At 36.6% G+C, this 12668-nt stretch overlaps 1 protein-coding gene across 1 annotated transcript in view; it reads left to right on the top strand.

Moving 5' to 3' along the window:
* LOC119520624 (zinc finger protein 596-like) overlaps positions 1-12341 on the top strand; it is a 44040-nt gene extending 31699 nt beyond the window's left edge. The window contains exons 2-6 of the mRNA XM_037818591.1: positions 6044-6125; positions 8316-8442; positions 9170-9265; positions 9786-9868; positions 10300-12341. Coding sequence (XP_037674519.1) covers positions 6114-6125; positions 8316-8442; positions 9170-9265; positions 9786-9868; positions 10300-11253 — 1272 coding nt within the window. The 5' untranslated portion in view covers positions 6044-6113 and the 3' untranslated portion in view covers positions 11254-12341. The remainder of the gene's footprint in view (positions 1-6043; positions 6126-8315; positions 8443-9169; positions 9266-9785; positions 9869-10299) is intronic.
* The last annotated feature ends 327 nt before the right edge of the window (positions 12342-12668 follow it).

The following is a 12668-nucleotide window of genomic DNA, read 5'->3' as shown; positions in this document are numbered from 1 at the left end:
GGACAGAAAAAGAATGGTGTAATTAAAGGACAGTGTGTTTTACTTTATTGCATTTATTTCAGAGGGTATCTATTTGATAAAATAGGCATAACTTAATTAGATTTCTCATGATTCACCTTCCACTTAAGGAGTATTCCAAAGATTCTAGGTCTCCTGTATTTATCAGTGTCAAAGAAAGAGAGTTCGACTTCAAAACAGTGTTTTTGCTAGAGAACAAAAGAATCTTTGAGCTCCAAAGTGTAGAAGAAGCATGCTCAATGGAGATTGCTTCATTTTGTTTCCCAATTTATTTGAGTTCTAGTGAGTGTTGGAGTGAATTTTTACCAGGAGGGACAACCCTCCCTTTTTCATAAATCAAAATTTAATCAGAATGTAATTGTTTAATCTGACTTAGGCATTTGGGGGCAGATATTCCGAGGGTATGTTAGAAGGTTATAACATGATATTTCTCAGTATTTAAAATGTATAACTTTAGAGTGTGAAGGGAAACTTGCCTGATCTTACCAATCAGATGGTATTTTTTTCTGCTTTTAGACCTGTTTTGAGAGAACATATATAGATAGTTGGATAGAGGGATAGATAGATAGATAGATAGATAGATAGATAGATAGATAGATAGATCTATAATGGCAAATTTGGTGGGATTTCTGAATGAGTATTAGGAGCACAATTAAGTGGGAGTGGAAGCAAATGGCTCAGTATGGTTCGATTCAGTGAAGGGATCTCTGAGAGAATGATATTTGAAATGTGATTGAAAGAAAATGAGTATGGAATGGGAAGGTATGTTTCTGGATTGGGAAGGTATGTTTCTGGATTGGGATGTAAAGGAAGCATGAGAATACTCCTCAGTAGAGATAATAGCAATGTTTAATTTTACTTAGTTGTTTCAAGAAGTCATGTGAAAGGTCAGTCCCTGAATGCCTGGTGGAGCCTGTAACTAAGATTTGAGACTGGGGGAAGATTAATATTTACACTGTGGGTGTAGAAGAGGTAATGCCTTACACTATGTTGCATTTTAGTTCCAAATAATTAAGCAAAATCCATAACTCTGAAATACTATCCAGATAAGTGTTTTATCACTTTCAGTTTAGATATAGCAATAGAAGAAATTAAGGAAATTGAGTAGATGTGTCAGCAGACCAGTTCAAGATGTTCCAACAGTGTTGTTTGAGTTTTCTGTCATGGACATGGGGAAGGAGTGTCTAGAGTAGTTTGAATATGGTCAGGAGACTGTGATATCAGAGAAAGCAAGGAAAAAGAAAGTTCTGAACAGGAGATTGTTGTCCAATTTTTTGTTCCAAGTAAGGAATTATTTATAAGGAGATCATTAGTGGTCTCCAAGTTTTATGAAATAGGATATCAGTGTTGAGTTTTGTGAGTCAAAGGGTGAGTTGCATGTGAGAATAGGGTAGATGCACTTTGATCTTGTCAAGGGAGGGTCTAGAGAGCAAAACTTGAGAGACAATATATTCAGAGGAAATTTGCTTTGATGTTTTCAACACAGAAGAGTAAAAAATGAACTTAGGTGATGGATTGTGAAGAGAGTGAGAGATTTCTGATAAGGAAATTTAATTTATAATTGTTAATGTAATTCACAACAAAATATGATGATGGAAATCGATTGGAGACATTGGAGTTAGCCAGATGTAATGTGACTATTTATTAGAGAGAAGAAATAACTAATGTATATGGATTCAGGGATAATTGAAGACATTATGGTATTTTAGTGCAGTTTGGAAAAATACATAATCCATCTGCTTAGGAGGAGTTAATTTCATCTGTTGAAAATGTGTGGAAATGATAGAGTGCATGAGGTTCAAAAGGCATTGAGAAGATTTGGAGTAGTCATGTAGTATGCAGTAATGAATTAATTAGCAAGACATAGTACAGTTACCAGGTATATTTAGAAACTTCTAGGAAATAGAATTCTCTGTTTAGACCAGGATCAATATCTTAAGTACTGTGCCAGATATAGTCATGGAAAATTGCAGGTATTTGGAATCACTGAATATTGAAGGTCAGATTGTTAGATGTAGTAAATAATCACAGGGAGATAATGTTGGTCTTGGCATGTATCTGTTAAAAAGTGTAAAAAGCAACTTGGCAGTAAAAACAAGGGGTAGGTGATGTTTACCAGGAGGGTCAGTACACTGTAGGTCCCCTTGGAGAAGGAGAATCTGGGTATGGGGAGTATTTTTGTGTCAAAGCTAGGAGAGAAGGTTGTGGCCACAGGGTAGGACTTTTTATGTTTGATATGAAAGGGATATTCCAGGTAAAAATCTGAGTGATGTGTTACACTCCATGAATTTAAGCTTGGCAGACAGGCAGAGCAAAATTCTAAATCAAGTTGTGTCATTTTCTAGTCATGTAATTTTGTGATAGGACTAAATTTTCTGAACTCTGATCATGTCATTTGTTAAATTGGTTAAAACAAACAAACAAAAAAAAAAACCATAAGCAACAGGATTATCGTGAGGACTAAATAATCAAATACAGTTAATTGCCAAGCAGAGGCACACATTATACACCTTATTTTCTCTTTATTTCTGGGCCTCAGATTCAAATTGGTGCATTAAACCGTCTATTGCTTATTACAAATTATCATCAATTGTCTGTGAAATAGATTTAATAATTAACAGTGTTTTAGGGATAATTTCCTGGTTATAGATGATTAATTCTTTCACTCAGATGCACACACACACACACACACACACACACACACACACACACACACTGATACCCATGCCATAAATACAGGGAGAAAAAGGTAAATGCATGCATATTCCTATAAATGTTGATTAATATGAACAGGTGTACAACAACCCCTTTACTAAATTATACATGGAGTGACTAGAGAGTCTCACAAACCCCTTTAACCTTTAGTTTGTGACAGTTCTTGCCTTCTGAGGATTCTGGAACATGACAGAAACCTTACAAACATGTACTCTTGCTATTTTCTTAAACAGGGAATTTTGAGTTCTTGATTTGGAGGATGGATATCATTTATCCCTCCAAAGGAAATTAATTCTTGAAATGATTAACTTCATCATGAAATAATTTTGATGTTGCATGACAAATATCCAAATCCATTAGGGAAAGATCTGAAAGTCAGTGTTGGGGGGTTTGAGGGAGGGATCTTTCCAGAAATCCGAAGGAGTTGAACTAAGATGATTTAGGACAATTGCATACAAAAGGGCAGGGGCCGGATAGTGCAAGGAGGGAGGGAATGGGTGTTCAGAGGGCAGGGATAGATGTTGGAGAGGCAATGGTACTGCATAAAAAAAGAATACTGTGAGAATTTCCACATATTTACCTGCAGGGGAAGACAAAAAGCTACATGTGGTATGGGTTAGAGATATGTATTCTTTTTTTTTTATCATTAATTTTGTTGAGATTGTTCACATTCCATACAATTATTGAAAGATTCAAAGTGCAAAATCCATTACCCATGGTACATACAGCTAGCTGTGCATCCAGCAAAGTAATCATTTTTTTTCAATTTTTAGAACATTTTTGATACTCCAGAAAAGAAATAAAGACAACAAAAGAAAACCCAAATCCTCCTGTACCACTAACCAGCCCCCCTCCATTATTGACTCATAGTATTGGTATAGTACATTTGTTACTATTGATGAAAGAATGTTAAAATACTACTAACTAGTACATAGTTTGCAATAGGCATATTTTTTCCTATATACCCCTCTACTATTAACTTCTAGTTATAGTGTCATATATTTGTTCTAGTTCATGAAAGAGATTTCTAATATTTTTACAATTAATCACTGGGATTGTCCACTACAAGATTCACTGTTTTATACATTCTCATTTTTTAAACTCCAGCTTTCCTTCTGGTGACATACATGACTCTAAGCTTCCCCTTTCCACCACATTCACGTACCATTCAATGGTGTTAGTTATTCTCACAATAACATGCTATCATCACCTCTGTCCATTTCCAAACACTTAAGTTCAACCTAGCTGAACGTTCTGCTCTAAATAAGCACAACTCCCCATTCTTTAGCCTCGTTCTATGTTCTGGTAACCTATATTTCATGTCTATGAGTTTACATATTATAATTAGCTGTCCTGTGTTTTTTCTTTCTTTTCCTTTTTCTGTTTTCTCTTCCTCATTCTTTGTGGAAGAAATGGAGATGTCCTTATGTAGATAGTGGTGATGGTGGTGAATACATAAAGTTATGACTCTACAGGGAACCATCAATTGTTTACTTAGGATGGAAAGTATGGTGGGAGAACAAAACCATCTTTAAAACTGTTGGTTGATGAAGAAACGTTGAGGGCACGACATTGAGTGAAATAAGTCAGACACATAAGGATAATTATTGCATGGTTTCACTGACAGAGACACCTATTCTTTTTTTTTAATTCAGTTTTATTGAAATATATTCACATACCATACAGTCATCCATGGTATACAATCAACTGTTCACAGTACGATCATATAGTTATGCATTCATCACCACAATCTATTTGGTGCAGCATATGCGTTCATCACCACAATTGCAAATCTGAATGTTTTCCTTACATCAGAAAGAGTCAGAATAAGAATAAAAAATAAAAGTAAAAAAAAGAACACCCAAACCATCCCCCCATCCCACCCTATTTGTCATTTAGTTTTTGTCCCCATTTTCCTACTCATCCATCCATACACTATATAAAGGGAGTGTGATCCACAAGCTTTTCACAATCACACTGTCACCCCTTGTAATCTACATTATTATACAGTCATCTCCAGGAGTCCAGACTACTGGATTGGAGTTTGGTAGTTTCAGGTATTTACTTCTAGCTATTCTAATACATTAAAACCTAAGAGGTGTTATCTATATAGTGTGTAAGAATGTTCACCAGAGTGACCTCTTGACTCCACTTGAAATCTCTCAGCCACTGAAATTATTTTGTCTCATTTTGCATCCACCTTTTGGTCAAGAAAATATTCTCAATCCCATGGTGCTGGGTCCAGATTTATCCCTGGGAGTCATATCCTGCATTGCCAGGGATATTTAAACCCCTGGGAATCAGGTCTCATGTAGAGGGGCGGGCAGTGAGTTCACCTGCTGAGGTGGCTCAGTTAGAGAGAGAGGACCACATCTGAGCAACAAAGAGGTACTCAGGGGGAGACTCTTAGGCACAATTATATGCAAGTTTAGCCTCTCCTTTGTGGTAACGCGCTTCATAAGGGCAAGCCCCATGATTGAGGGCTCAGCATATCAAATCACCAGTCCCAGTGTTTGTGACAACATCAACACCAGTCCAGGTGAGGAAGTCCAACACTTCTGCACCTTCCCCCAGCTCCTCTGGGGGGACTGTAAATATATTTTTTATTTTCTGCCCAAATTACTTTGGGATGTGTCACTATTTCACTCTAACCTATACTAACCTACCGTACCTCACTTGTATTCAAAGTTCCATGTAATTGTGTTGTTTGAACAAACTGACTGTAGAGTTATACTGTTTAGAAAATATGGATCCTGCACCAAATAGACATCTCTTCCCTTGATCTCACATGGAAGTTGAAGTTTTAAAACACAGACAGTTTTGACCTTTAAGCTTTGGCCCAGTTTGCCCTAGTCTTAACCAGATCTGCTTCATTCATATCACTAATTGAAGTCTGGGCTCTTTTTTCAGTTTTTTTTTTTTTTAACAGTTGCTGTATGTGCTAATAATGACATTCATATCTGCTGAGCTCTAGCTTGGAGTTTCAGGAGTGACACCTGTTCTTGAATCATGGAGAGGATTGAAAAACTTTTGCCACCATAGGACAATTAACATATGAAACATGCTTTTTATGTTCTTATCTATAAGATAGCTGTATTCACATTTTCAGTATTAGCAACATGAGCCATAGGCTTCTTACATTTGAGTTTAGGAGATAAGAACCTACCCATTTCTCTTAGAGTACACTACAAGTTTCTCCTGGTTGGACTGGGGGTGGTTACTTCAAGATGAAGATTTGGGTATATGTGTGAAGTGGGTCTGGAAAATGTGGACAAGTTTTAAATCATGTGTTTTCTTTCTCCATCATCAGCATTGGATACTTACTGCTCAGACTGAGAGTGAAAAACCAGAGGAAGATTGTTGATGGCAGAATTTTGACAATGCAAACAATGGTGAGAAGGGAATTATTATTTCTACTGAAAAACCTTTATTAAAAATAGGCCTGTTTCTCCTACTGAATTGGTAAATACTAAGTACACTCATGAAATATTCACATATTTGAGACCCATTTAAGTATACCTAGGACTCTGGTATAATTATGGTTGTCCAAAAAGTGAGTTAGAAATCCCTCTACCATTTACATTAATTTGTTCCGCCTCTGTTAAGGCTGTGTGTTCACAGAAGAGATGTGAGAGGATTTATTTGCCTCATGGAGCCAGTAGTCTCAGTTGGGAAGTAATTCACTCATTCACTGTGTTAGTGGTAGTAATGTGCTTAGGATTGCAGTAAACACAAGTGATAGAGATGAATAACTGTACAACTTAACACTCGAATAGGGAGCTATATGGTTCAACAAGTGAGTTCATTCAGTCCATTGTTATGAGTGCTGGGTCCAGGGCTATGCTGTGTTCAGGAAAGGACAAGAAAGAGGCCACATAAAGCAAAAAGTATATTATCCAATAGTAAACTTCCTACACTTTTGATAGACTGTATTTTCATGTTTTGAAAAGATGTTTTAAATTCTCATTACCATCTTGTCCCCAGTTAAACATTTTCTTGCACGTTAACTACATTTGCACAACTTTGGTAAGTTGAAGCAATGAATAGGGAATATCATTTCCTTACTTCCAGCTGTGCACACAGGAGGAACATTGTAGGGAGAGTAAAATTTCATGACCAGTGTAAAAACTTGAACATCTAGTGAGAAAGAGAGACCAAAGCAAATGAAATGTTTATTTATCCTTCAACAGAGTCAAGAAGAATATACAAGAGACACAATGAAAACTGTTGTTTGTAGGAGAATATTGAGTATGGGTGGCCCCCTACCAGACAAAGAGTCAGCCTAGGACTGTAATTTAGTATAGCAGTCACAGGGGACCATGGTTTCTGCTAGTGCACATCCTACCCTCATATAATAAACACCTGAGTTTTTGTGGAGTTGAAAGAAGAACCTACTCTTCCCAAGTTCTGTATAAAGTTTGTAGACCTCTACAGAATTATGTTCATTGCTTCAAGTCTTTCCACCATTTTATTGAATAGTAGATTTCTCACTTATACTAACAAGTGTTGGTTAAATAGGAATCATCAGTCATTGGATTTTTCAAAACTTGCACCATTTTGTTAAACCATTTCATATACAAGGAAACTGAGATCATTTCAGCTGCCTGAAATTGGCTCAATTCATTTTCAAATTTATGTCCAGGTGGAGGTCAGGTATCACAAAATGGGGTAATGAGACAGTATTACATGAAAAATGTAGTTACTACTCCGAGAACCTGGGGAGACAGGGTTGCCATGTGGAGTCAGTGGGGAGTGTGAAAAGCCCTGTTTGTGTTGAGGCAGCACAAAAGCAGAGCAAAAGGGTCAATGGGTTTATGCCTTTAATGTGGCATAGGGGAGTAAGTTAGTAGATTTTCCACAGGTGTCAGAGATTGGTTAGTTTAAAGCAAATACCTATGAAAGGGGAAGGACACTCAGGGTCCCAGGTTTGTAGGGATGGTTACCGTAGCACTTGGGACCACCTGAGGGTTCTGGGTGATGCATGTCAGTGATGTGGGTGGTGACCAAAGAGGTCGGTTTGAATGCTGGTGAGTTTAGACTGGAGGGATAGAAAGTTGTTAATAATTAGGCCATAGGTCAGTGTTAATGCAAATGGCTTCCTGCAAGATGGATGCTGAGGCAGAATGCAAAAATATTTTTATAGGATGGATGGGAATAATTCAATAATCATTGTTAAAAAGTGGAAGATCATGAATAATGCTTCCCTAATGATGAGTCTGTGTATTTATTTGAAATTGATGGAGATTTACTTATGGATTCTCATGAGCAAATTTGATGATCACCACCTGGAAATCATTGTTGTCAGTTTGTGGGCAAATTTTCAGGTTACATCACATGATATGTTATGCAATATTGCCTTCTGGTGAATTTGTTTGTATGCTGAGTTTGTATGTCTCTGTGAGTGTATCTGAAAGATAGATGCCAGGTTAACAGTAAGAGTGATGTGACTGGAATTCCTAACACAATTTTGTCTTTGTATACACACAACCCTTTCCCTTCCTCAGTGCCATCATTTCAATCAATCTACTATGGATATTGGTAGGAATAGCCTTGTCTGAACTCAGTTGCCTATGATGTTTTAGGAATTGGTGACCTTCAATGATGTAGCTATAGATTTTGATGCAGAAGAGTGGGCCTTGATGGACACAACACAGAGAAACCTGTTCAGACATGTTATGCTGGAGAGTATCCATCATCTGGTGTCTGTGGGTGAGTTTCTTAAAATTTTCTCTATCATATATACATCTGTCCATCCATCCATCCATCCAATCTTTCATCAATTAATTCAACTATCCGACAACTTCCCCATGTTCCACTCTTATTTCTGCTCTGATTTTTTTATAATCTTATGACTACTTTTAAGAAACTGTCTCTTGTAGTTTTTCCTTACATCTCATTTGCCAAACCAGTGGTCTGTGATACTCCTAAAATTTTATGTCATTTTTGTGGCTCAACCTCCACAATTCAGAACTCTTTGAGAACTAAATGAATATTATTTTTGTGGATAAAATCAATATTCTCTAAATAGTTTTTATCCTGCTGGGGCTCTGGTGCAGTTTCAGAACACAGTAGAAAAATAATCAACATTGTCTTTTCCACATAGAACATAGATTTTTTGAGTTGAGCCTACTAATGGATTCTTTTATAAAATATTCTTCAACTACTATGAAGTCTTAATTGTTCCTTTATATGAAGAGTGAGGATACTGTTGTCTATGAATTTAGGCATGGGCATCACCATATACTTAATGACTTTGAAGGCCAGGATCTCCCATTTCTGCAAATGGATAATCAACATTCTGTGTTTAAATTACACTTCCTCATGTTGCTCTTCACAGTTTACCTTATTCTTCCTAATTGTTATTCCCTAGACTTGATGATCATAAATGTCTATTAGCATAGAATTTAAGATCTGTGCTTCTGTTTCTTGTAAATAGGGTATCAGCTCTGCAAATCAGAAGTGGTTTCCCTGTTGGAACAAGGAGAGGAACTGTGGAGAGAAGGATTAGGATTTCTCCAAGGACAGCGTACAAGTGAGTCCTTGGGCGCTGTGCTTCAATAAGAGGAGGGGCCTGGTCAATGAATGAGAAAGACTTTAGAATTATCAACTGAAGATTTCCTTAATTGAGTGATATTCCCTGAAATGTAGGCTATGGCTTTGGGGGAAATCTCCACAAATTGTGCAATTATTCTGTACCTGTATTAATCTCTAGTTAAGAATCCATCTATGATTGTCTTTGACTTAGGAAAGGAGATATTTATATACTTATAGGAGTCAAACTTAAACATAGCGGCCTTTTTCTTGTCCTTCTCTTTGAGGAATTCCCTCCTTACCACCTATCATGACACCTTATTTTCCCTAACTTTAATACTGAAAATATTTTAGCTCTCTAGTTGTCCATAAAAAACTTTGCAATATTCTGGAGAGCACCTTGATTTTAGTTTCTTTGTTATTTAAATGACAATATTTGAAACATAATCACTTGAGCCTTGGAAGTGTTTTAATATTTCAGGTGGCTAATGCTACAATGTAATGTTTTAAAATTATTTCAGGCAGACAAAATCACCATAGAAAAGAAGAAATTTTAATTATGCCAGGTATCTACAATAAGGACAAATATACCACCCAGGCAAAGGTAAGCATTATAAGTGTGAAGTGGTCTTCCAAATAGCTGGGATTGAATAGTCTAGGAATTCAGCAGAATCATCTGACTGTAATTAAATATGGGAGTAAACACTGTCCCATCAATAAGTTTTGGATAGTTTCAGTTAAGGGGAAAATTGACCTGAGCTGAAAACCATAACTTGAAGTCTTATAAATTCAATGGCATAAACATGTTTATATACCTATTCTTTGAAACATATTGAAGTATTCAACATTGATTAGATAGCTGTGCAGTTGAGATTGTAAAAAGAGAGAATCTCTGCAAACAAGAAAGTAGCCCATCATTTCCATGAAAATAATATGATGAATTTTAACTACAGCCTCACTGAATTATTAGACCAGAGAGTTGAATTAATGAGTATATGTAGACATACCTTTAACAGTTTCTCTTCTCATTTATAGCAGCAGATTTGTAACATTGGAGAGGATCCCTTTGGAAGTACTGATTTGGGAGAGGATTTAATTCACTCAAGATTGGCTGACATGGAAACAAAGCCCTGTCTAAATGAACAATTTCAAAACACTATCCATTTCCAGTCATTCTTTAATAGACATAAACAAATTCAGACAGAAAATAATTCATATGACTGTCATCTATGTGGAAAAGCCTTCAGAAATATTTCTGAACATAGACAGCATGAGAGAACTTGCACTGGAGAGAAACTATATGTCTGCCATCTATGTGGGAAATCCTTCAGTCAATGTTGTAACCTTAAGGAACATGAGAGAAGTCACATTGGGGAGAAAGCATGTGTCTGCCATCAATGTGGGAAAATCTTTACTGATAATTCTAAGCTCAGAATACATGTGAGAACTCACAGTGTGGAGAAACCATACATTTGCCATCTATGTGGGAAATCCTATAAGTATTGTGTTAGCCTTAGGCAACATGAGAAATCTCACACAGGGGAGAGACCATATGTCTGCCATCTATGTGGGAAAAACTTCACTCGTAAAAATGCACTCACACCACATATGAGAACTCACACTGGGGAGAAACCATACATCTGCCAGGTATGTGGGAAATCCTTCAGGCAACGTGGTCACCTTAATGGACATGAGAGAACTCACACTGGGGAGAAACCATATGTATGCCCTCTATGTGGGAAAGGCTTCCCTCGTCGTACTGTTCTCAGAGAACATGAAAGAGTTCACACTGGGGAGAAACCATACCACTGCCATCTATGTGGGAAATCATTCAGTCATTCTTGTAGCCTTAGGAACCATGAGAGAACTCACACTGGGGAGACACCATATGCCTGCCATCTATGTGGAAAATCCTTCAGGCAACTTGGTCACCTTAAGGTACATGAGAGAACTCACACTAGGGAGAAACCAAATGTCTGCCATTTATGAGGTAATCCTTCAGTCAATGTGGTACCCATAGGCAACTTGGGAGAACTGACACTGGCAGGAAACCATATGTTGGCTTTTTTTGTGGGGAAGACTTCACTGATAGAATGACCCCCAGAAAACAGGGGGAGAAAACATTTCTGCCATCTATTTGGGAAAACTATTAGACATAATTCTATCATTAGGAACATCATAGAACTCATTTACTATGTTGTACATATGGAATAGTTTTCAGAGAGTATAAATCCCAGTCAATGTAATCAATGTCTAAGTCCCTTTACTTACAATCTATTCTTAAATAACATGATTACACTATCCTGGGAGAAGCACTATGTAATTACATATAATAGATTTCAGCTGAGCTCTATTCTTGGTGTATACAAGAATAGGTCAGAGTAAGAATAACTCTAAAACAAGAAAACTGGGTAGGAAAGACATTATTAGTTGGAAACTGTAGGAGAACTCTAGGAGATAATTCAAAGATGAACTGTGTGAAATCCTTTGCTTACACAGCAATGTGTAGAATATATGTGAAGTTTCACATTTTATAAAATATTCTGTGCATATGTATATAGAATGAAGAAAAGTCTTTGTTGGCTTTGAATTGATTCATCAGTGTTTAATTTCCCATACTGAGGAAATGTCAACCCTAAAATAAAATCACAAAGTTTTCAGCTGGAGGTCACATCAGGAATATCTAACAGGGAAAAACATCTAACGAGAATGCTTTACAACACAATTCAACCATTTATTCAGAGTTTTGCCTGAAAAATAAATTAAAACTAGGATTGTGACATGATCCAGGAATGCCGAATGCAGTATTTTTTAATGAGTTGTAGGGAAGGAAGTGAAAGTTTTTCTCAATACACTTGCAAATAATTATGAAGTAAAAGCTGTAGCTGAACATTCTATAATGTTCAGCTTCTATTTTTTCACGTCTACATGTAAATATTACTGTTAAACCAGAGAACTTTGAATGTTAACAAGAATGTACAGACCAAGATTATGTGTCATAAATATTATATACTTTGAATAGGTATGTATATAGCAATAATGAATAGAATATAAATAAATAGATAACTTGGGATTAATTTCTGGTGATAGAGACATTTTCCTTTACACCCTCACTATTGTTCTTTTACCTTAAAATGGAATTAAAATGAACTCTTAAAGGAATTATATGGTTGTAAGTCATGGAATATTGGGAAGCCTGGGGATTGGAAATCTCCCAATATTCATCAGACATTGGGGTCATTCCTTCCATTAAAAATGGGTTGTGGGGATCAAAGATGGCAGAATAGTAGACGGAGCAAAATTCTTCTCCATGAAAAACACTACATAAAAGACAGCAAGTGCTCCAGAATAGCAGTTCTGGGGTTCCAACTGCTTGGTAAAGACTTCTGCTTCCATAGTGACTG

The sequence above is a fragment of the Choloepus didactylus genome, chromosome 25 (assembly GCF_015220235.1).
Source record: "Choloepus didactylus isolate mChoDid1 chromosome 25, mChoDid1.pri, whole genome shotgun sequence".
In the NCBI taxonomy this organism is placed as follows: Eukaryota; Metazoa; Chordata; class Mammalia; order Pilosa; family Megalonychidae; genus Choloepus; species Choloepus didactylus.
Note: the sequence above shows the minus strand (reverse complement) of the source record. Positions and strands in the feature narration are given on the sequence as shown.